This window comes from Sceloporus occidentalis, unplaced genomic scaffold, assembly GCF_023333645.1.
Source record: "Sceloporus occidentalis isolate IW3139 unplaced genomic scaffold, rSceOcc1.0.p SCAF_7, whole genome shotgun sequence".
In the NCBI taxonomy this organism is placed as follows: Eukaryota; Metazoa; Chordata; class Lepidosauria; order Squamata; family Phrynosomatidae; genus Sceloporus; species Sceloporus occidentalis.
In genome coordinates, this window is record NW_028316987.1 from 1,946,233 (window position 1) to 1,969,568 (window position 23,336).

At 40.9% G+C, this 23,336-nt stretch overlaps 1 protein-coding gene across 4 annotated transcripts in view; it reads left to right on the forward strand.

Moving 5' to 3' along the window:
* Window positions 1-4,131: 4,131 nt before the first annotated feature.
* The window catches only part of HDAC5 (histone deacetylase 5), a 131,800-nt gene continuing 112,595 nt past the window's right edge, over window positions 4,132-23,336 (forward strand). For 2 of the 4 annotated variants that reach the window (XM_089531630.1, XM_089531635.1), the window contains exons 1-2: window positions 4,132-4,493; window positions 17,569-17,762. In XM_089531630.1, the coding sequence (XP_089387756.1) occupies window positions 17,741-17,762 (22 nt within the window). In that variant the 5' untranslated portion in view covers window positions 4,132-4,493; window positions 17,569-17,740. Of the gene's footprint in view, window positions 4,494-15,225; window positions 15,244-17,568; window positions 17,763-23,336 lie in introns of those variants that run through there. The other 2 variants (XM_089531631.1, XM_089531632.1) reach the window with 2 other exon arrangements.

A 23,336-nucleotide genomic window follows, 5' to 3' on the forward strand; every position in this document is an offset into this window, starting at 1 on the left:
CAGTGAAACAAACTCCCTCAGAGTGTAGTGGAATCTCCCTCCTTGGAAGTCTTTAAAGAGAGGCTGTATGGCCATCTGTCAGGGATGCTTTGATTTGGATTTCCTGCATGGCAGGGGGTTGGGCTGGATGGACCTTGCGGTCTCTTCCAACTCTATTATTCTATGATTCTATGATTCTATTATTGTGACAGTTGGTGACCGTAAAACTATTATGCAGTTTTCTTGGCAAGATTTGTTCAGAGGGGGATTGCCATTTCCTTCCTCTAAGGATGTGAGGGTGTGACTTGCCCAAGGTCACCCAGGGGGATTTCCATGGCTGAGCAGGGATTCGAATCCTCATCTCCAGTCATAGTCTAACACTCAAACCATCAGACCACGCTAGCTCTCATACTGTTTATGTATACCTTCCTTTTCCAGATGTGATCAATAAAGCTTGGAAGATGCCTTTTCTTCCACACCAATCTTCCTGCTATTCCCATACTGCTTCAGTTGACACGTTACACACTTTAGGCATGAAAGTAATAAATGCTTTTCAAAATACTCCAGTCCTATGTGAGTTAATTTATTCAGGTGTGACCTGTAACTCTATCTTCTTTCTTACCACTTCTATTTGTTTCTTTCCAGTAAAAAAAAAAATAGGGAAGGGAACATGGGATAGCTGTATTATGCTTTTTGACTGTTAACATCAGGAGCCTTCTATCTGGAGTCATCCATGTTTGTGTTTTAAATTCAGAACTGCAACTGAAACAAGAACTTAAAACTTAAGCATTATATGTATCAAGTGATCTTAATATTGAGTTATTTTAGGTTTATTTGATCAGGAAGTATATTTACAGGCTTATCTGGAGTACAGTATGTTCTAAAGATTATGTTTTGCAGAGATGTCTTGGCTCTGCAGTTGTTTTTGGAAATTAAGATAATCTTCTGGCCCAAGCTGCTTTACAACCTGATCCTATGCGTGTTTACAGAAATCTTCCACTTTGGTCAACTTCATTTGCACAAAGTAGGATTGTAGCATTTAAGTACTTTACACCATGATCACCCTTCCATATTCCTGTAAAGCTTGCCTGTGGGTTGTAAAAAGTTTTACAAAAGAAACTGGTGCGTCTACCACTCCTACTGCTTTACCACCTCCTATTAATTCTGAGCACAGAGGCCCATATATTTTTCCCTCTGTGTTCCTCCTCTCACCATTCATTGTTTTACCCATACTTTGTTTTTAAGTTGTGAGCTCATTGAGAGAAGAAGAGACAGTTTGAATTTTCTTTGTAAAAGTTTCCGAATTCTCTGGTGGGACTGAATAAGTATAGCTGCCATGTCTCTAGATCTTTGCAAGCTCTTCTAGTCTCGCATTTTTGCACTGATATATGATAGAACTCCATGTATTCTATATGGTCTAATTATCCATGTTTTCTGATACCTGTTCTTCATAAATCATTATCTTTATTCGCTTTTCTCTAGCATTGTCTTGAAAAAAACTCTATGTTATGGTAAGATCAGGGAAGGACCAAAGCATTTTACTGTCTTTACTGTCTGAAACAAAGGACACAATGGTGCCCACACCCACCCCATATACAGAAGTTGACTGTGCCAGCAATTCAATTTTATTTCTGTTTTGGTGAGATGAGAGCATCCTCTACTGTATCTAAGGGCAGTCACCCAGTTTATGGATGCAAGGAAGGGCAGGTTTTATGATCCAGCATCTGCTGCCAGAAGTGTCTCTTCATTCTGTATTATTCTAGAGCTATACTCTATCTCTTATTCTTTGCCCCTCATATCCCTCTTTAGGGCATTTCAGTTTTTCATCCCATGTTGTAGTGCTGGGGTGGAGGTCATTTATCTTGCTAATAGTACACAAATAGAATATATGTACACAAATCATTACAGCCTCTTCCATTTCATTATATCCTCTTCCATTTTGCACACTATGGTTTCCAGTTATATTTTCATATATTTTGTCAGGAGTGGCCTGAGACATTTTTATTCTTATTTCTATATCTGGGAGGTGAACAGAATGGGCAGTACAATCAACAGCAGTGACAAGACAGCATCCTTTGGTGCATCTGAGAATATCAGTCTATCTTTTGGATCATAGGATAGGCTGCAAGGCATGTACAGCTCTGTACTCTAGCACATCACACTGCTCTGTATCCCATCCTAGCACTTGCTACCTGAGGTGGCTGCTTTGCTTAATGGTAGGGCAGCCCATGGTTATTGATCACATATTGTTCAATGGCAACTTCCAGCAGCCAGTTGTAAAGAATGTTGGGAGTAGCAGTCCAATATAGGGTCACACTTTATCCACCCTCATCTAAAGAGCCATTCTAATCTTGGTACAAACTTGATTACGTGATGCAAACAGAAAGGATGACCTAAGCATCAATGGGACAAGATGACTGTCTCATTGTTGGCTCTCCTGGATTGCCTGCCAGCATTCAGTACCATTGATATCATTGGCTTGTTTGTTTTATGGGAAGCTTGAAGGCACTTTTTTGCCATGGTGCAGCTACATTTGGGCTGAATGTTCCTGGAAGGTAGAACTGGGTGACTGTTTGCTGTTCAGCCTCATGGCCTTTGGTTTGGGGGTTCCACCGGGCTCAGTAATGCTCCCTATACTTTTTAAAATCCAAATTAAGTCTGTGTGGGAAATACTTTGGGTGTTGGGAACCAGCAGTCTCCTTACCCTGTCTTTTACCTGTCTTTTGCAACTGATGCCCAGGAGGTTATGGAAGTCCTTAATCATTTCTGGATGCAGAGAAGAACTGGATGTGAGTGAATAAAGTGGTCTCCAGTTCAGACAATAGAGAGGTTCTGTTAGATAGTAGGAAAGCTAATTTTGGATGGGGATCACAATATATTCTGGATGGAGTTGTTATTTCTCTCAAAGACCAAAGGCACAACTTGGGTGTGTTCCCAGTGTTCCCTAGCATTAAGCCAGGGCAGTTAAAGCAGTCTCATACTGGATTATTTCCGCAGTGTGTTTTGGCCCTTAGTAAAGAAATAAGGTGTGTGTGTGTGTAGGGGGGAAGGTACCATAAGGTACCATAAGCTGTGGCTGTCATCTTCAGAGAACACAGAGAAGTTGCCAGCCACAGATGCTGGCGAAACGTCAGGAATAAACTCTTCTAGAACATGGCTACATAGCCCAAAAAACCCACAAAAATCTATGGATGCCAGTCATGAAATCCTTCGGCATCCAATAAAGGGATCATTGTTTGGATGCTATTGGATTGGTCAGGTTTCCTGAAAGCGGAAAACATTAGTTCAACAGTAAATGACAATTCCCAGGATTCCCTAGCAACTAAAGCGGTCTCAAATTGGACTATTTCTAAAGTGTGTGTTCTCACTGAATCAAAAAAAAAGTGGTCGTAAACACAAAGTGCTTCAGTTCCCAAACACACTCCAGAAATAACCCAGTTTGGGGCCGCTTTAACTGCGGCTGCATCCACACTGGAGAAATAACCCGGTTTGGCACTGCTTTAACTGCCCTGGCTCAAGGCTATGGAATTCTGGGAGTTGGACAACAACTCCAACTCCCAGAATTCCATAGCCTCGAGCCAGAAAGAGTTAAAGTGGTGCCAAACTGGATTATTTCGCCAGTGTGGATGCAGCCTGCCTTGGCTTGGTGCTAGAGAATCCTGGGAACTGTAATTTATTGTGGTCTGACAGAGAAGGCTCAATATCTCACAATAAATATATATGTTTGTGTGATGTTTCTCTTTTTGTATATATCATGTTTATTTTTTTAATGTTATAATTATGACTTTTCTGGTTTTTTATTTGTTTATGTTATTTCTATTTGTGTTCTAATAATAAAATAAATAAAAAAAACACCCCACTAAAGTTCCCAGGATTCCCTAGCAGTGAGCCAGGGCCTCAAAGTGGGTTTTATATATATATATATATATATATTATTCCTACAGTGTGTGTGTGTGTTTTGTGGTACTGTACTTTGTGTCAAGGTCCCTTTTAACTCAAGCCCCGCCTGACTAGGCCTCGCCTCCCTCATGGTCAACATCTACATATGATTATGAACGGAGCTGGGGGAGCGAGGGCTATTTATAGAGCCGGGGGAGGAGGGGGGGCTGGTCACGTGACGCCGAATGACGTCACCGAATGTTGTTGTTAGTGTTTGGCGGCGAGAGCGAGCGAGAGCCAAGCCAGCTGCAAAGATGGAGGAGAAGAGGAAAAGGAGGAGGAGGTGGAGGCTGTGGTTATGAAGGGCTGCCTTGGTGCCAGGGACGGCTGCTTATAGGTTTCCCTCTTCCCTTTCTTCCCCTTCATTCCTTTCTCTGCGGTGGGGAGGAGGAAGGCATCTGGGCCCTTTGATTTTGCAAGCTTGCCATCTTGCAGGAACATCTGCAAAGGGGGAGAAACACAGCAGCAGAAGGAGAAAGGGAAGAAGGAGAAAGAGAAGGAGGAGGAGAGGAAGAAGAAGAAGAAGAAGAAGGAGGAGGAAAAGGAACGCGCCATTTTCTCTCATTCCCTGGCAGGTAAAAGGATTAGACATGGTTAAAGCGACTTCTGCATCCACATTGCAGGGATAACCCGGTTTGATAGCGCTTTTATAACTGCCACCAGGGCTCCCTGCTGTGGAATTCTGGGAATGGTATCCCTGTGCGCCTGCCTGCAGCTAGGGTCCAAAACTCCACTTTTCTGTTGTTGTTGAGACTGCTTTATTAGCTGACCTGCCTCAGTGCTAGGGAATCCTGGGAAGTGTAGTGTTTGTAGGACATTGAGCCTCCTCTGTCAGAAAGAGCGCTCTGGTGGTGCCACAATAAAAAGACTACCATTCCCAGAATTCCACAGCAGTTAAAAGCGCTACCGAACCAGATAATTCCTGCAGTGTACTAGGTTCCAAATATACTGCAGAAATAGCCCACTTTGAGACCGCTTTAACTGCCCTGGCGCAATGCTAGGGAATCCCGGGAAGTGTAGCTTTTATTGTGGCACCACAACAAACTACCATTCCCAGAATTCCACAGCATAGAGCCATGGCAGTTAAAAGCGCTGCCAAACCAGATTATTCCTCCAATGTAAGTCCAAAACCCACTGCAGAAACAATCCAGTTTGAGACTGCTTTAACTGGCCCTGGCTCAATGGTAGGGAATCCTGGGAATTGCAGTTCTTATTGTGGCACCACCAGAGAGCTCTTTCTGACAGAGGAGGCTCAATGTCTCACAAACACTACAGCTCCCAGGATTCCTTAGCACCGAAGCACAGCAGCTAAAGCGGTCTCAAACTATATTATTTCTGCAGTGTGTTTTGGATCCTAGAGTCCTGGCTTGTGGGTTTCGTTGGTGGAGCTGAGGAAAGGAAGGGGTTTGTTGGGGAGGAACCTTGGGGGGCCTTGAAGGCTCCCTCCCTGCTAACTGCAGTGGTTCTCCACCTTTGGGTCCTCTAGATTATATTGTGAGACTTCAACTCCCAGGACTCCTGAACAATGAACAATGAATGGGGACTTCTGGGAATTGGAAGTCCAAAACATCTGGAGGCCCCCAAGATTGAGAAGCATTGCCACTAGGTTTGCCCTGAAGAAACACTACCTGAGGGGAAAGGGAGGTGGTTGGGGATGGAAAGGTTGTGTTGTGTTATGTGTGTGTGAAAGTGAGGGAAAGGGCAATGTGTGAGTATGTGGGGTGTGTATTTGTGTGTGTGGAGGATTTTAATGGTTCATTGGTAGGACAACCTGTGCCAAAAGTCTGTGGCACCAAGGCGGAGTTGAAGTGTTCCTCCATAAGCTCCTCCTTCCCTTTTGATCTGTCATTAAAAAGAGAACCACCTTGTCCATATGTGTGTGTGTGTGTGTCTGTGGAAGGGATGCACACTTGTCCCTCCATATTTGCAGATTTGACTTTTGCGGATTTGATTATTCACGGATTTGATTAATATGTTCTATCTGGGAATATCTAGGTCCTCTGGTGCACCTCCATGTTCAACTTTAACTAAAAGTTGCACCGAAAGACCTATAGATTCCTAGAGAGAATACTCTACAAGGCATTTGTAGCTCCTCCAGTGTGGTTCTGTGGTCAGTGTCTGTCGGACGTTGACGGCAAAGCTGCGCTGGAGGAGCTAGAGGTTGCTAGAGAGGTGTCCTCTCAGGTAAAAACGTGGTGTTTTTGTTATTTGCATTTTTTCCATATTCACAGGGATCTTGTGCCCCTAACCCTAGTGAATATAGAGGGACAAGTGTATATATGTGTGTTTGTGTGTCTGAGAGGGATGCATTCAAGTCTTTTAGCCCAAGACTCAAGTCAGGTGTTGAGTCTCTTATCTTAGAGTCTTTATAAGATGCAGTGGGATCTTGTTATCCGCTGGGGTTCGGTTCCAGGATCCCCAGTGCATAGCAAAATCCGTTGATGCTCAAGTCCTGTTAAACATAATGGCACAGCAAAATGATGTCCCTTACATAAAATGGCAAAATCAAGGTTTGCTATTTGGAATTTATATTTTTTGGAATATTTTCAAGCCGCGGATGCATGAATCTGTGGATAAAAATATCTGTGGATAAGGAGGGTGGACTTTTTACTTTCAAGTTACTGTATATACTCATATATACAGTCTAGAAATTTTAGTCAAGAATTGACCCCAAAAACCTGATTCGACTTATCCGGCTTATCAATGTAAGTACTGTACTTTAACTCTTAGATTCTTTGTTATGTGCACCTAAGTTTTACCCTTGATTTATCCATGTATCATAGCAAAATCCATAATTTTGGCCCAGAACCTACCCTCGATTTATGCATGAGGTCAACTTATAGGCGGGTTACAGACCGCCATAAAGTATGCGCTCTGCGCGTACTAGGGTTAGGAAGGGCTGTATTAGGGTTAGGAAGGGTCTTACCTTCCTCACGGCCCTTCTTCCTAGTACACGCGGAGCGTGTCCTTAATGGCAGCACCCATCCACATGGGCGCCGCCATTTTGACATCTCGTGTCGTGGCGTAAGTGACGCCGCGAGGGTGTGCTTCGTCCCTCGCGGTGCCACTTCCGCGTTTTGAAAAGGAGCGCCATTTAGGCGCTCCTTTTTCGCTGCGTCGGGAAGCCTCGCGGTCTGGCCGCTGGGGCTTCCCTCCGCAGCGAATGGCGGTGGCAGGAGAACGGCCGCTTGAGGGCAGTCTGTAACGGGCCAATGTTGAGTATATACGATAAGTCTGAACTCAAGTAGTCTCAAGTCTCTACAGCAGTGCATCCTTGTTATCCACTGGGGTTTGGTTCCAGGATGCCCCGTTAAATATAATAGCATAGCAAAATGGTATCCCTTAAATAAAATGGAAAATAAAGGTTTACTATTTGGAATTTATTTATTTTTTTAAAAAAAAATGTTCTCAATCTGTGGATGCTTGAATCCGTGGATAAAAAATCCGTGGATAAGGAGGGCCAACTGTATTATTATTATTATTATTAATTATTATTTTTATTAAAGTTATTTATAAAGCACTGTAAGTTTGCACAGCGCTGTACATGCTGAATATACAAAATACCATTAATAAAAAAAACCTGCCTAAGGTTTACAATCTATGTAAAACAAAATAATAGCATTAAAACATAGCTTAGAATACATCAAAACACGCCTACTTTCAAGTCTCAAGTCCTTGCAAGCTACTTTCAAGTTAAGTTTGAACTCAAGTAGTCTCAAGTCTTTGCAAGATACCTTCAAATCAAGTCTCGAGTCTCAACCTTCAAGTCTCAGGTTCTTGCAAGATACCTTCAAATCAAGTCTCATGTCTTTAGGTCTCAAACCTTCAAGTCTCAAGTCCTTGCAAGCTATTTTCAAGTTAAATCTGAAGTTAAGTAATTTCAAGTCTCTACCTTCAAGTCTCAAGTCCTTGCAAGATACCTTCAAGTTAAGTCTCAAGTCTCAACTTTCAAGTCTGAAGTCCTTGCAAGAAATCTTCAAGTCAAGTCTTATGTCTTCAGGTCTCGAACCTTCAGGTCTCAAGTCTTTGTAAGATGCAGTCAGTCCTCCTTATACACGGATTTTTTATCCACAGATTCAAGCATCTACGGCTTGAAAATATTTGTAAAAAGTTTGAATTCCTGATAGCAAACCTTGATTTTCCATTTTATATAAGGGACACCATTTTGCTCTGCCATTGTATTTAATGGGACTCGAGCATCCACAGATTTTGTTATTCACAGGGGATCCTGGAACCAAATCCCAGTGGATAACAAAGTCCCACTGTACTTTCAAGTTAAGTTTCAAGTCAAGTATCGAGCCTCTACTGTCAAGACCTTGCAAGATACCTTCAAGTTAAGTCTCAAGTCAAGTTAAATCTCAAGTCAGGTCTCTGTCTTCAATTCTCAAGTCCTTGCAAGATACTTTCAAGTTAAGTCTCAAGTCAAGTAGTCTCAGCTCTGATCCAGGTTATCTAAAGGGCCATATTCTCCTGTATGAGCTTACCCATATTTTGAAATCTTTTGGGATGACCCTTCTCTCTGTCCAACCACCTTAATATGTATATCTGGTGGGAACATGGGAGAGGGCCTTCTCAGTGGCTGCTCCCAGGCTCTGGAACTAACTTCCAAGAGAGGTTAGACTGGCATCCTTCTTGTGATCTTTCCTTCAGGCAGGTTAAGACAAAAATACAAATAAAATTTTGGCAGGCATTTGGAGACTGAGTTCTCAGTCTCCAGAGTTGTGCTGCATTGTCTATCTGTATCTTGTTGTTTTTAATAGCTATGCTTTTTTACCCGTTTCAGTTTTGTGGATAATGTAATGTTATTTTTAACTTTTGCATTTAGTGTATTTTTAGCTGTATTTCTTTTAACTGTTCCAAGTCAACTTGAGTCTTAGAGTAGGAAAAAAGCATGATGATGATATGATACATGGGTAAATAATTTAAAAAACCCACAGAACCTAGTTCCCAGAAAGTCTTCCTAATTCCTAAATGGAACTGAGATAATGTGCGGACATCAGCATCACACTCCCTTATTAGGTGCAAAGCAGCACTGTGAAGAGAGCAGTCACCCAAAGCAGAAGAGGAGTTTGATGGTGCTCAAGGCATCTGAGGCTTGCATCTGTTTATAGTACAAAAATGCACTTGTAGCTAATTTAAGGTGCCAAGATAAATTATTTATTTTTCACCCCTTCCCTACTACATGAGCAGGGGTGTTCAGCTGGGGTAACTGAAAAGCAACTTGAAATGACTTTGATGCCAGTGCATTATGATAGTCCTAGGAAACATGCTTCCCTAACCTTTCAAAAGTAATATTTGCAGCCTTCAGTCACATGATTTTCAGATCTGTCTGATTTAAAAATGTTCATGTTCTGAAGATTACTTGCGTATTCTTTTTTTTTTTTTTTTGCATTCTGTAAGTAGTTAATGTCCTTGCTTGGCTGATAGTTGTTTTTTCCTCCCTGCATTATACTTTGCTAATTTGTAACACTTATTAAAGAAAAAATGTGTTTGGAGTGCTATGTGTGTGAGTGTGTAAGAGGGTCAGTTAGTGAGAGATATGGGAGAGTTAACTTTGAGAAGGACCAGGATGGACTTAATTCCTCAAGCTGAATATGCCTGTTTGGCCTTATCCCATGTTGTTCTTTCAGGTATTTGTTTGGAGACTGGCTGACAAGCATAAATTGTTTGTGTAATGTGACAGAGGGAGGTTGGAGGCTTGTTTTAATTTTGCAGAATGCTTTTACATTTGGACTGCTTCACTTGGAATTCTGTTTTCGTGGTGAATTACTGCATATACTCATGTGTAAGTCTAGGAATTTTAGTTAAAAAATTGACTCAAACAACCTGAGTCAAAATAACTATCTCCTGGTGAAAGGCAAGAATGTAATCTGGACTGGAAGCACACTCTCATCCATCCATCCTTTAGTATGAGCATAAACAGTTATGCCTGATGGATTTTTGTAGGCCCTTGGGCATTATTTTCCTTTGCTTCCTCTTTAGATTCTTTGTTACATAACCCTAAATTTTATCCACAGGTCATATCAAAATCCCTAATTTTGATCCCAAAACTGCTCTTGATTTATACATGAGGTTGACTTGCAGTTAAGTATATACAGTATACACTGGCATCCAAGATAAGCTTTTCACCCAGGCCTAACTGCTGAGGGATCTTTATGAGTTGCAGGTCTTTTTTGTAACCTCCTCTAGTACCTGGCTTACCATTTGCTTGTGCCACATTTGCTTGTGTCCTTGCTGTATGGACACTGTGATTTGGTGAACCTGTTTGCTCTGTTTGTAGCACACAGGGTCTGGATTAGATGAGTGTGCCCTGATGCAAAACAGAAATAAAATTTATGTATGTAACCTGCTCTGCTTTTTGTGTAGCCTTTGAGCTGGGAAGGTTCACCATGAACGCTCTAGGCAAGTAACTATTTTTTAACCTTAATCCCTCCCCCCAACACTGGCCATCTGTAATGGAGAGAATACAATACTGGCTGTTACAAAGCTTTTGAACAGGATTACTGAGATAATAATGTGTGAAGGATTTTAAGACTTATACTAGATGGTCCTTTGTTTTTTTCCATTTCTGTGATCTAGCAGTCTTTTTACCCTAGCCCAGCGTTTTGCAAAAGGTCTCTAGGGGTTATGCGAGAGACCATGATTGGGAAAGAAAAAACAAACAAACCTTTTTTGAATTATAGATACAATAATTTTTATGCAGGGTTCTCTGAGACCTGAAAATTATTTCAGGGGTTCCTAGGATATAAAAGTGGACAAGGGCATCTAGCTCCTCATTAAAACCTTATCTTCAATTGTCCTGTTCCCTAAAAGAAATGTTGATCCGTTTGCATTGCAGAACCTATATGGAGAATGGCCCAAACCCTGTAGCCCAGAATTCAGTATCAGGTACTCTTGCTTTAATGGTGTGCGTGGATATACAAATTCCTAGTTAAGTTTTCCTCCCTCACTTACAAAGCCTCTTTAGTTTTGGCCAAACGGCAAATTAGAAATGCTGTCTTAAGACCTAAATCCCGGAGAAGGGTAGTTCTCCTATATTTACAGAAATATGTTTTTGGTAGATTGAGAGCTCTGCCTTGAACCTTGTAAATAATAATGAAGTGCCTCTGAACATATGGTGTACTAGAGTTCTTCTGCCTTACTGCTGAATAACTACAAGAAGGTTAAAGGAACAATAGGGAGCTACTTAATACTGAGTTTAGGGAACCTTGTCCTTCCATATATTTGGAATTACAACTCCCACAGTTTTCTGCCATTGGCCATAGTGATTGGGGCTGGTAGGAAATAAGGTTCAAACAAGTATGCTCCTTCCCCCCACCCATCCCACTCAATGCTTGGGATAATGTACATTTTTGCATAGAAGGCTATCAATTGTAAGGAAACGTTAAATCCAAGGAGTTGTAACAGCTGAATGTCATTTGCTGCGTATGTTTAAGCTTGCTGTTCTTGATTTGACAAGGCTGTATTTAAGAATCCTTGTGTTAAATGAAGAGGAAAATCAAAAGAAGTCAAGATACATTTATTAGCTGAGCTGAGCATGAAGGTTATGTGAAGTGTTACTGGTTCTTTAGAAGGGATGTACCATTTGAGCACTGATGTTTTGCTTGATGTGGATTGGCAGCAAGAATGACATATTGCTCTTCCCCATCATCATTTTAACTTCCATGCTGCTTGTTAACCAATTGGTTCACTTGTAGGAGATCTTCAGGTTTGATCTGTCCTTGGTGTTTGTTCAGTGGTAAGACCCTGCCTCTTATTAGAGGCAGCTGAATCATGCCTTTGACATAGGACTGAAATTGGACAGTATTTATTTATTTATTTCATTTATATCCTGCCTTTCTCCCCAGAGGGACCCAAGGCGGCTCACAGTATCATCTGGAACCGTGGTGGTTCATCTTGCTGCATTCTGACAACCTGAAAAATCAAGCAGTACAATCATGAGAACTTTTGCTGTGCTTGTCAGGTCAATAGACTTGATGGTCATGGGTGGGTGCATGTATGGTCCTTTGGCCTCTGTTTTTTTAAGTACACTTCAGTGAAATGGACATGTGGAAAGATTTTTGAAACTAGTTAATATTGATGCTGTTAAAATGTAATAATTAAATACAATTACATTTTAGCAGTTGATTATAGTGGTACCGTAATCGATAATAGTCTTGTCTCTCACACACAAAAAATGCTGGCACTACATCAGTGCTAGGGCTTATACATGTTGTTAAAAGTTGCCAGTAAAACACATTGCAGAAATAATCCAGTTTGACACCACTTTAATGGCCCTGGCTTAGTGCTAGAGAATCCTGGGAATTGTAGTTTGCTGTAGCATCAGAGTTCTCTGACAGAAAAGGCAAAATGTCTCACAAAACTACAGTTTCCAGAATTCCCTAGCATTGTGCCAGAGCAGTTAAAATGGTCTCAAACTGGATTATTTCTTCAGTGTCTTTTGGACTTTGATTAAATTGGATGAGGATCATAACAGCTGAAAATACAATTTTTCTGTTTTCAATGAGGGGGGATCTGAAATTAGATTTGGACCTCCTAACTCTTTAAATAAACCAAAGAGACAAGTGAGATACAAATGTTCACTGCCGTTACCAGAAGTAATGTAAGCCAGAAGGAATGTCAGTCAGAGATACATGGTCTTCCAGGTGTTTATAGTTTGTAGGTCTCAGCATTGCTACCTAGCATAGCCAGTTATGAGGAATGATAGGAGACCATATGTTGCTCACTTCTGTTCTAAATCCCTCAGCATAGGAAACTACTGTTGTACTTTCCCCAGCTCTTTTCTGCAGATGGATGTTAGAGAAGAGAAAACCTTTCAGTATTACATGTGAACACTTGTAATAGTAGTTCACTGCTTTTCCTTTCCCTAGTGAAAACTTTTGTGGAGCAGAAAAATCTGCTTTATACCTGATCAAACTATTTGTATGTCTACTCTCATCAGTAGCAACTTTCTAAGGTCTCCAATTGTTCCCATTAACTGCTAGTGAATAATTTTCACAGTGTAAATTTAACTGAAGGCATCCAGTTATTGAACATGTAATGCTTTGTAGTTAAAGATGTGCTCTCCTGTTAACCTTTGCTCTCTTCTGTGCTTTGGAAAGAAGAGTAAATGTTTGGAAGAAGTGGTTCAGCCATTCTGTTATCCATGAAGTGTTTGAAATCTAGGTTGCCATTGAAAAAGTGTGTAGACCATCATGGTGATAGGCTGTTTTACAGTAGAGAAGGGAAGAAAGATGATACTTAACAATGCACCTATCTGCCATTTCTGTTTGCAGTCTTCTTCTTAGCCTCTGGCTTTTTATCCAACAGGGATTTCCAGCATGTTTATATCTGGCTCAAACACAGTTAAAGGTCCTTAGTGGAAAAATAGCATTTAGTGGAAGGGATAAGTAGATACATCACTTTGAATATATCTGCCCTAGATTCCCAAACATGGATCTGTTGCCAAGGGTGTGACTTTAGTCTACCAGCATATGTGTGATATCTACTTTAGCGTAGAGATTTTGAACATCAAGAGATATGAATGGCTCCTTCTGATGTTATATCATTCATGTTATTATTTATAAAATGTCTCTGTACTGTTGTGTATACATGGAATATGGAAAGTGCTGAGTTGCTTTGGATTTTCTGCATAGTTGGCATGATGTGAAGTTCTTCAGGTTCTGAGCCCCAAATTCAGTGTGCAACCAAGCTTTCCTTCAGCAGGTCTCATTTACAGTTACCCAGTCATTGGAGGAAAGTGTCAGTCTATGGATCCTTCACGATGAACCTAGGCTTTCCTTTAGCTTGTCAAGGACTTTGCATGCAAGCAGTGACTTTGTAGCCCATGGCATATCCACAAAAGTACACACTTCCTTTCTTTTCTGTCTGAACAAAATGCAAGCAGTCTCTGCTACTTTTATCAGAACCACAACCTGTAAAAAGTAGTGGTGACATGTAGAGGTAAGGCTGCATTTGTAAAAGACTTATCTGCTTAAGATGCAATGCTGAAAACACATTGCTTTTTATATTCTGGGGTAAAACATAGTCCACCCTCTGTTTCCAGTTACCCTTCCTGCATCCATAAAGGAGATAATAATATATTTAACAGTGTGGTGTAACAATTTCAGTTTTGGACTACGACACTGGGAGACCAAGATTTGAATGCTGGTTTGGTCATGGAAACCCACTGGGTGACCTTGAGCACATCACACTCTCTCAGCCTCAGAGGATGACAATAGCACCCCCCCCCCCCAGAAATATGCCAAGAGAACCCTATGATAGGTTCAAATTAGGGTGGCCATAAGTCGGAAATGACTTGAAGGCACACAACAACAATGCCTTACATTTCTTCTTGTTTGTATTCCCTTTGAGCATGGTTGTTGTTTTTTACTTTTGCTCTTCTGCCAGTTTAAGAGCTTCCTTAAATATTCAAAGGTACCATCATCCCCCTGAGTGGTGAAGTAGAGATCAGGGCATCTCACTGTTAAGTTGCTGCTTGAACATTTGGCACTGAAGATGGCATTTCCGCAGTTCTAGTTCATATTGGAATGGTATATCCTCATCTAAACTGTAGACATGGGTTCCATATTATTGATTATTTTTCTGTGGGAAGATGTTCCTTGAACTGTACTGAAGAGAAGGTTAATCTTGAACACTGCTAGGTTTCTTCCTCCTAGCCTAGAATTCCTACAGCCTTGATTTAACCTTTACTTTCAGGGACAGCTAGACTAGACTTCATCCTTCCTTCTTTACTTATCATTCTTCAAGGTTTGATTTCTAGATTTCTTTTTGTTACAAGGTGATTTTATCTATTCTTTCAATATCATATGCTAATGCCAGACTATATATCCCTAACTTTCCTAACTTGCCTTCTTTAATCCAGTCCTGCTTCTTTAATTATCTGCTTGATACATTTTCTTCACTGCTATCTCATTAGCTTGTACCCAGTTTTGGTTTATAGCAACAGATCAAACAATACTGATATATTGATTAGAATGTTAAACAATTGTTTATATTTCTTCTCGGGCCTCCTCATGTAACTTGCATTACAACTACTACTAATATTACTGTTCTCATTATTGATAAGCTTTGGCTTTCTTTCATATCTTTCATTTATTTAGATTTTTCCTCCCCATGTTAAATCTTACTATATTACTTAACACCTTTGCAAGCTACCTTTTTGGATAACCACTTTGTCATCCTGGATCATGCTTTGAACACTTCCCATTTTGTTTCTTGTAAGCTGATTTGCTCCAGATTTTCCTGTCTTACTTCAGACCCTACATAGAGAGACACCCAGAACTGGAAACTGCTGAAGGAATTTGAGAAATAATTTTGCTTAAGGTGAGAAATGACAGCTGCAGATGCACAGAACCTGAACTCCATTAGTGAGGAAGAAACTGGATGGAATGGGAAACAAATTGTCTCCCTGGTGCAGTCTTAATAGCTTTTGGAATAGTCTGTAAGGGGTTATACAACATATGGGCAGTAGTATAAGTGAAATGAGCAAATACTGTACTTTTCTTTTCACTGCCAGCTAAGCATGTGCATCCTACTAGGCAGTGTTACTGATGTTTTATAAGAGAGCCAGCATGGTGTAATGTTTTGAGTGTTGAACTATTACTCTGGAGACCAGGGTTTGATTCCCTCTCAGCCATGTAAACTCACTGGGTGACTTTAGTCAAGCCACATTCTCTCAACCTCAGAGGATGGCAGTGGCAAACCCCCTCAGAAGAATATCCCATGATAGGTTCACTTTAGCATTGCCATAAGTTGGAAACAACTTGAAGGCACACAACAACAACAACAATTGGTGTTTTATATGCCTTCTAAAAACCAGGAGGAGTAGAGCAATAATGGGATACTTCTGCTCTGCAAGGGATCCCCATCCAGCCTGAAAACCTCTTCCACTGTTACCTCTGATCATTGATCTCACTGACCAAAAACAAAAGAGAAGAGTTTATTTAAAGCCCAGGAAATTGTTGTGAGGAACTGAATTCTGGTTTCTAGCCAAGGAAGCTATTGCACTTGGGCTTACTGCTGAATGCATAGAATTGAGCTGTGCTTTGCATGTCTGGTGAGAAGATGTCCACATTGATAAGAATTAACACATAACCCTGCCCACTATATGTTGGTATGGCTCTGGGGAGGAAAAAAAGGTTGTCCCTTCCTGGTGTAGAGTCTGCTCAAGGCAGTCCTCTCATCTCTGTCCAGATCAAAGGAAAGACTTTTAAGTAAAGTTATGTGATCTCTCAGTTTTCCTGTCCTCTGTAGACTGGTGCAGCAGTCGAGCTTTTATTTGAACCTGAGATATGAAATGGTGGCTGGATGTAGCATACTTTAATTGAAATGTCTTGACAGTCAGCTCAGATACTGCATGAGAAACAGACACATAGGCTCACTATGTGTAGGCATAGTTCCTATAAACTGCAAGTAGTTGTTGTTTCAGACAGCCCTCATGGGAGTTAAGGCCTACTCTCATTATTAGATTACTTTGCAAGCTCATTCATTTCTTGTCTCTGTCATTCAAGCATGAAAGAAGGTAGCTGACCATGTAAATTCTTTCTGTCTGTGTATTTATCAAAAGTGAAAGTTGTGGACTGCAGCTCCCACTGTGCTTTATCATTACCTATGTTATCTGGGGTTTCAGGGAGTTGTAGCCCAAAACATGTTGTAGCTGAAATGTTCCTCACACTAGTGTTGTACTGTGCAAAACGAGATTAATAGTAATGGTGCTTTCTGCCTCTTCTGCTCTGGATTTGCTTTTTCTCCCTAGGACTGATCTTGATGTTCCCCAATCTTGTAAAGTGGGTAAATATTTTATCATAATTCCTTGACTAGATAGTATGCTATAGGTGAGAAGGCTGACTTGAAATGTGCAGTGTGGGTCACTCTAGTTATTCGTTCTGAATGTAATTGGAATTGTATGCCCTGTATTTGTATGGCAAAGTGCAGCCCTGCAAAGGTGCAGACTTTCAGGCTGTTTTTATGGCCTTCAGTCCCAACTATCTGTTTTCTGATTCAAAAGAAACATGAAAAATTGCATCTACTGGAAGTCTCCAGGTAGGACAGTTCACTTTTTAAATTGGTTGCTGCCAGCACTAAAAACCAGTCTGTTTCTCAAAACCAGAAGTGGATTTCACACCATTTCCATTTTTTGTTTGTGTTGTGGCAGTCTCTGTGACCCCCAGAGGGTCTCAAGGGCAGAAAATGAGCTCCTAGACACGTTGCACATGCAAACCCTGTCCTAAGGTTTGGTCTAAGTTAATGAATCTACAGTGGTACAGAGCTGAAACCTATGTAAAGCAGATAGTAAGCTCCAGGATGGGTGACACACATGAAGTATATGGTCAAAATATTAGTTGCATGTGTTTTCTAGGACAACTGTAGTGTGATATGGGTCCTGTCTAGTAGTGTGGTTCCCATGTCAAAGGTGGAAGAAAAGTGTGAAGAGAACAATGACAGCAGCTGCTGCTGGTGGAGCAACTCCAATTCCCTATTCAATCTTTGTCCATCCTTGAAGCTGATTGAGACAGAATTGTGTCATTTTCTAGCAGACTGATTCTCTAAGCTCTTCACAGTTCTGTCCTTTTACAATCTATCATGGTCAGCCACATTCTCTTGTTAGCAGTTCTGGTACTGACATATTGTTCTTCTCCTTCCTTTTAGGATTCCGTAGAAGAACTTTGCCCCTTTGCCATAAGGGATGTTCCATCAGTGTTGGCAGGACGGCATTTGACCATCTTCACTGTCAACCCCTTAATCCTTATGTGAACGCTGCTGTAGTCCTAGCTCTGCAAACAGCTGCCTTTTCCTTGCTGATTGTTCATTGAAGGGCAATATGAACTCCACAAATGAATCAGGTAGGTGAGGAAAGGGTAAAACCTGGGTAAGTTACTTACTTGGACTACAACTCCCTGAAATCCCAGTCTAGAATTACCGTGTAGTTGTAGTCCAGGTAACTTTTCTGAGGGCGATGGGAGGAGTGGGAAAGCTGCCCCCCCCCCACACCTGTTGGCCAGATGATATGGTATTACTCTGCTGGGCAGATTTGTAACTGCACACTGGAATATGCTTAGCGTGAGTAATGAAAACAGAGCCACTTCCTTCAATATAGGCACAGAAGGGTTCTTTGCTGTATAACATTCACAAATTGAAAAGGAATGGAACCTATGGACCTAGGATATGTCACTGTTCTATGTCTATATTAACTGAAGACTTGTCAAAAGTGATGGAAAAGGGAGTGGAGGAATGCCCAAGTCTTCCTCTGTCCCTCTCAGCCACTTAAAATGCTTAAATAAAAGCACTTAGATAAAAGAACATACAATTTTGCAAGTTGCATCCCTGCTGAGATTACAGTAGTTTTTGCACAATTTTTTTTGTGCTTTGGGACTTTTCCTATGCAAAACAAAAACAAAAAAGTCCTTGTTTTTTTCCTACCAAACCCTTTCCCCACATAGAAAACAGTATATTTTGTGCAGAATGTTTGTCTTTGTTTTCTGTGAAAACATGTTTTTCTTTCTCACAAAAATTGTCAGAGATATTAAAAATCTTGTGGCTGACTATTTTTTCCGTGAAGTGTTTTGGGATTTTTTCTTACAAGTGTTTACAATTGTATTCAAAACTCCTTGTTCCCCAGGAGAAGGCAACCTTGCTTCATCACTTTCTTTACTAGTTCCATTGTGACAGCTTTACAAGTAGTTCTTCATTGAATCCACATCTTGTGAGTAGGAAAAGAGAGTTCTTGACTTTGCCTCCCTTCCTGCAAAAGGTAGGCTCTTAAGCAGGAAGGAGGTATTTCATAGGATTTCTAAGTTTGGCTTAAATCTTATTGCTGTTTCTTTCAAGCATTTTAGTATACAGCAATTAACAACTGCAGGATCATACTGGATTAATTTAACCACAATCTCTTGCTGGTCGAGTGTGAATCATATAGTGCAAAGTTCATATCAAAGTTGTGGTAAAATGTGAGTGTGAACACACCACTAATTGTCAAAAGAAGAGAATGTTTTAAACTGATTAAAATATCTGAGCCCTTTCCTATAGAAGTACAGTCATCCCTACCAATTTGCAGGGGATCCGGACCCCCCCCCCCCCCCGTGAATTTGGAAAATCGCACATATCCAAGCCCATTGATTTGAATAGTGGAGCATGCACCATTTTGGCCTTCTTGCTTGCCATCTGCAAATGATCGAGACCACAGACTCCAAGTCTATGAATTGAGAGGGTCAATTGTATTGCACCATGGAATGTATGCATCATAATAGTATCCTTTCTGTCTGTTTAGAGCAGCACCTGTTAATTGCATAAAAAGGTATAATGACCATACTTGACAAAGCCCTCATAGAATCATAGAGTTGGAAGAGACCACAAGGGCCATCTAGTCCAACCCCCTGCCATGTCCCAGTACTTTGGTTTTCTGTGTGAAATAATACCATGAAATAATACCATGTACACATTTGCACATCTGTTGTTTCAGAGAAAGGCAAAGGTGGCTTTTTTCCTGGTGACTGTGGAATATAAAATCTGTGGGTTGGTAAAAACAAAACCAGTAAAAAAATTAAACATCCACATGGCTGAATATGCAATTGGGCAAAGTGAGAGACAGCTGTCTCAGGTGACAGTGGTTGGGGTTGAGGAGCAGTAGCAATTTATTCTGCTGTTTGGCTGAGTTGATCTGCCCTACTCCATATGCTGTTTTGATCTTTAGATACAATGACCAGTACTTTTGAATTGAACCTGGAAGTGTGTTGGTAATCATAGTCAGTGCAGCCATTTCAAAAATGGATGTAAAAGGATCATACATCCTGTTAACCTATCAGCACTGTTGTTGCCATGTACTAGATCAGTTTAAGTTTCCAGAGGCTCTGCAATAGCAGCCTGATATAGAATATGCTAGAGTGGTGATTCTCAATCTTTGATCTTCTAGACGTTTTCTTGTATTTCAACTACTAGAAAGCTTGACTCTTGGCCATGCTGGCGTGGGCTTCTGGGGAGTCAGATCCCAAGCATCTGGTGGACCAAATGCTGAGAACCATTATATTGCAATAATCTGTGGTATAACCAAACATCTGTCAAAATGGATAGATCTGAATTTAGGCATGAGAAATGTGTGTTATTTGAACTGGTATATTTTGAGTAAGTGTGGTAACAGGTAAGTAACAGACCAGGAAAGTGTGAGGTGAAACTGAATTTTTTAGCCAGTGTAGACAGTTTCTGGGAAATTCAAGATCCTTAAGGCTACCTTCCTGTTCTTCCTCATGAGCAACCACAAGTGTTTTGCCTACAAATATACAAAATTAATAAATTATCTTCATCTGATCTATATTACTAGACCTCACCCTGCCTTAAAATAACTGTCTGAGGTATTTATGGGCTGGGACACAACACTTAGGGGAAGTGGCAGCTGCAGTCTCTGGGGGATAGAAACAGCTGGCTGTTCAATGATGGGTAATTGGAAGTGAAGTGAGGCAGAGAATCACTAGAAGACACTGTGAGTGGCTTCTGGACAATGTTAAAAGCAGATACGCTACACCAAGATTGGGAGGATTTCACCATTAGCAAGGAGTATTCTAGAGCTGTGGCAAACACTGAGAAGAAAAGCAATGATGTCCAAGTAAGGAGGAGGTTACAACAGATTTCCTTTGGAAATCTATAAACCTGCTCAATGTCACTATTTTAGGTGTTTCAACAGCTTTGTTTTTGATAATATAACACATTTTTGGTTTAACTTAGAGTCAGAATGAAGTGGCCTATGGGCTGCCCTGAAAATAATTATTGCTTGTAAAAAGGAGAATCCTGGCAAACTTGGCAATTTTCCTTTAAACAAGATGCAGGATCCCACTGCCCTGTCTCTCCCCAATTTTATCTACTTGATACTGGATTGCAAGTATTCCATTAAAAGGTAGCAACCAGACAAACAACTTAATCTCCTTAGTATTTTAACTATATTTTCAAATAGAGTAAATTTCTAGTCATCATAGAGGGAAAAAGTATTGAAAGCCTGATGGAAGTAATTTTCAACAAAATTAATCTTCTGTAGGGGAGTTGTTAATTACAGTGATAGGTCAGATCCAGATTTAAGTTAGTACTTCTCTCTTGGGGGTTTACTAACCTCCCTGTCTCCAGACGGATGTGAAATATATTGCTTAGGCCCCATAAAAGCAACAAATGGGTTTTTTGATTCCAGAGGCACCAGCAAACCAGCCAGCAGAGGAAAAATCCCTTAAATCTTACTGCTTTGGCCTGATTGACTGGAGCATTACATAATACTTTCTGGGTCATTTCAGCCTCTGTGACTGAAACTTTGCCAATGTCTCAAGACTGTTTTCAGCTCAGATTCACTTTTCCCTGTTTTATGTTTTTGATTTTCACATCAGCAGCACAATATAACTCCATGTATGTGATCCATAGTATTGAAAATACATTTTTAAAAAATCTTACTTTGAATAAAGTGTTTGGGCCAGTTTTTCATGCTAACAGTCTTCAGTGTAACAAATTTCTGTGGGGTCCTATTTAGAGTTTAATGTCTTGAGAGATGCTGCAGTTCACAAGACTTCATAGGCCTGCTCCATTCTTAAAAATGTGAGGAGGCATTGTGGTGCAGTAGTTAATGTGACTGACTACAAATGGAAGACTCATCTTCAAATCCTTGTTCAGCAGCAACAGCTATTTGGCAATCTTGGGCCAGTTGCTGCATCTCAGCCTAATTTTCCCTAAGACGATTTTGAGGATGAAAGTGTAAGTGAGCGACAGACAGACAGAGGGAGTGGAATCCTGTCTTCCATTTTGAACATCTTTGGTGGAGGAAAGTGTGCAGATTTTCAAATATGTATCCCACCAACTGTGGTGTTTTCCACTCAGGCAATCCCACCAGTGCCACCAGCTGTGCGGGTTCCGCTCAGGCAATCTCACCAATATGGCCAGTGTAGGGTTTCTACCCTTTGAGCCACCAAATGTGACAACTTCCACAGTGCTCACTGCAATTACAAAAAGGGAGGGCTTTTCCTGATCCTCACCACTGCCACAGTGTAAGGACTTCTTCCTGTGTCACCTGTGTGACACCAAGTGTATATAGACTATCTAAATACCCTCAAGGTACCTATGAGGATTTATGCATCTGTCCTCAATGGACACCACTTCTCTATAGTAATTGCTGCCACCACAGACACCTTATCTCTGAATCCAAGCTCCCAGATAGATAGTGTTTCTGGAGGCCAAAAGTATGTAAAAACAAAACTAAATCTTTACTTACAGAAGTTAACCATATCAAAGTAGATTAAATGTTTCATAGAGTCATAGAGTTGGAAGAGACCATAAAGGCCATCTAATCCAACCCCCCTGCCATGCAGGAACACACAATCAAAGAACTCAGATGGCCACCCAGCCTCTGTTTAAATACCTGCAAAGAAAAAAGTTCCATCACACTCCGACGTAGCATATTTCACTGTCGAATAACTCTTACTGTCAGAAGGTCCTCCTAATGTTGAGATAGAATCTCTTTTCCTGTAGTTTGAATCCATTGCTCCAGGTCCTATTCTTTGAAGCAGCAGAAACAAGCTTGCTCCATTCTCAATATGGCATCCCTTCAAATATTTAAACAGGGTTATCGTGCCACCTCCTAACCTTATCTTCCCCAGGTTAAATATACCCAGCTCCTTAACTCTCTCTTTCTTACACTTAAAACACCACTCATTCTCTCTCACTCTTCTCAAGTTAACTCAGACCAATCATACTAAAAAACTCACCAAACCACACTTCTCTCACTCCAAACCTAGTCTAACTCAAAAACCCTTACCTAACTGCACTCCTCTCAGACTGGACTACCATCATTCACCAGCCTTACACAAATTTCTTCAATTATTCCACAAATAACCATTCATTCCAACTTTCCATTCTCTCTCTGCTTTCAACTGCTTCTTACCTTATGCTGTAATATACAATCAATAAATCAGACATTCTCAAATGCAAATCCATGACATCACATGTAGTAAACATTCAGTGGTAAGGCAAAGGCAGAGGTATCCAGAGGTGTTTTCTGCTGTTGCTGGTCTTGCTCTCTAGGTTTGGCTCCAAGTCAAAGCCTTTTAAATATTCTGGTTTTCCCTTGTTGGCTTTGTGTGTGTAGCAGAGGTTCTGAGTCCTGGCTTTCTTTTTCAAAGAGTTTATGACCTGTGTTAAAAAGCTATCAACAATTGTTTAAGTACTGGACTTGGCTGAGATGGACAAATTGGTGATACTGGTTAAAGAAGAACTGTTTTACAATTTTTAAGATATTAAGACATATTTTTGACTTATGGAGAAGAAACAAAGGCGCGTTACAGACCGCCCCTTTGGGGCGGCCTGCAGGCACGCCTTTCCCTGCAGGATCGGGGCCTCAGTGGCCAGAACGGCAGCCGCTGAGGCCCCGATCCGCCTCTTTCCGGGCTGCGAGGAAG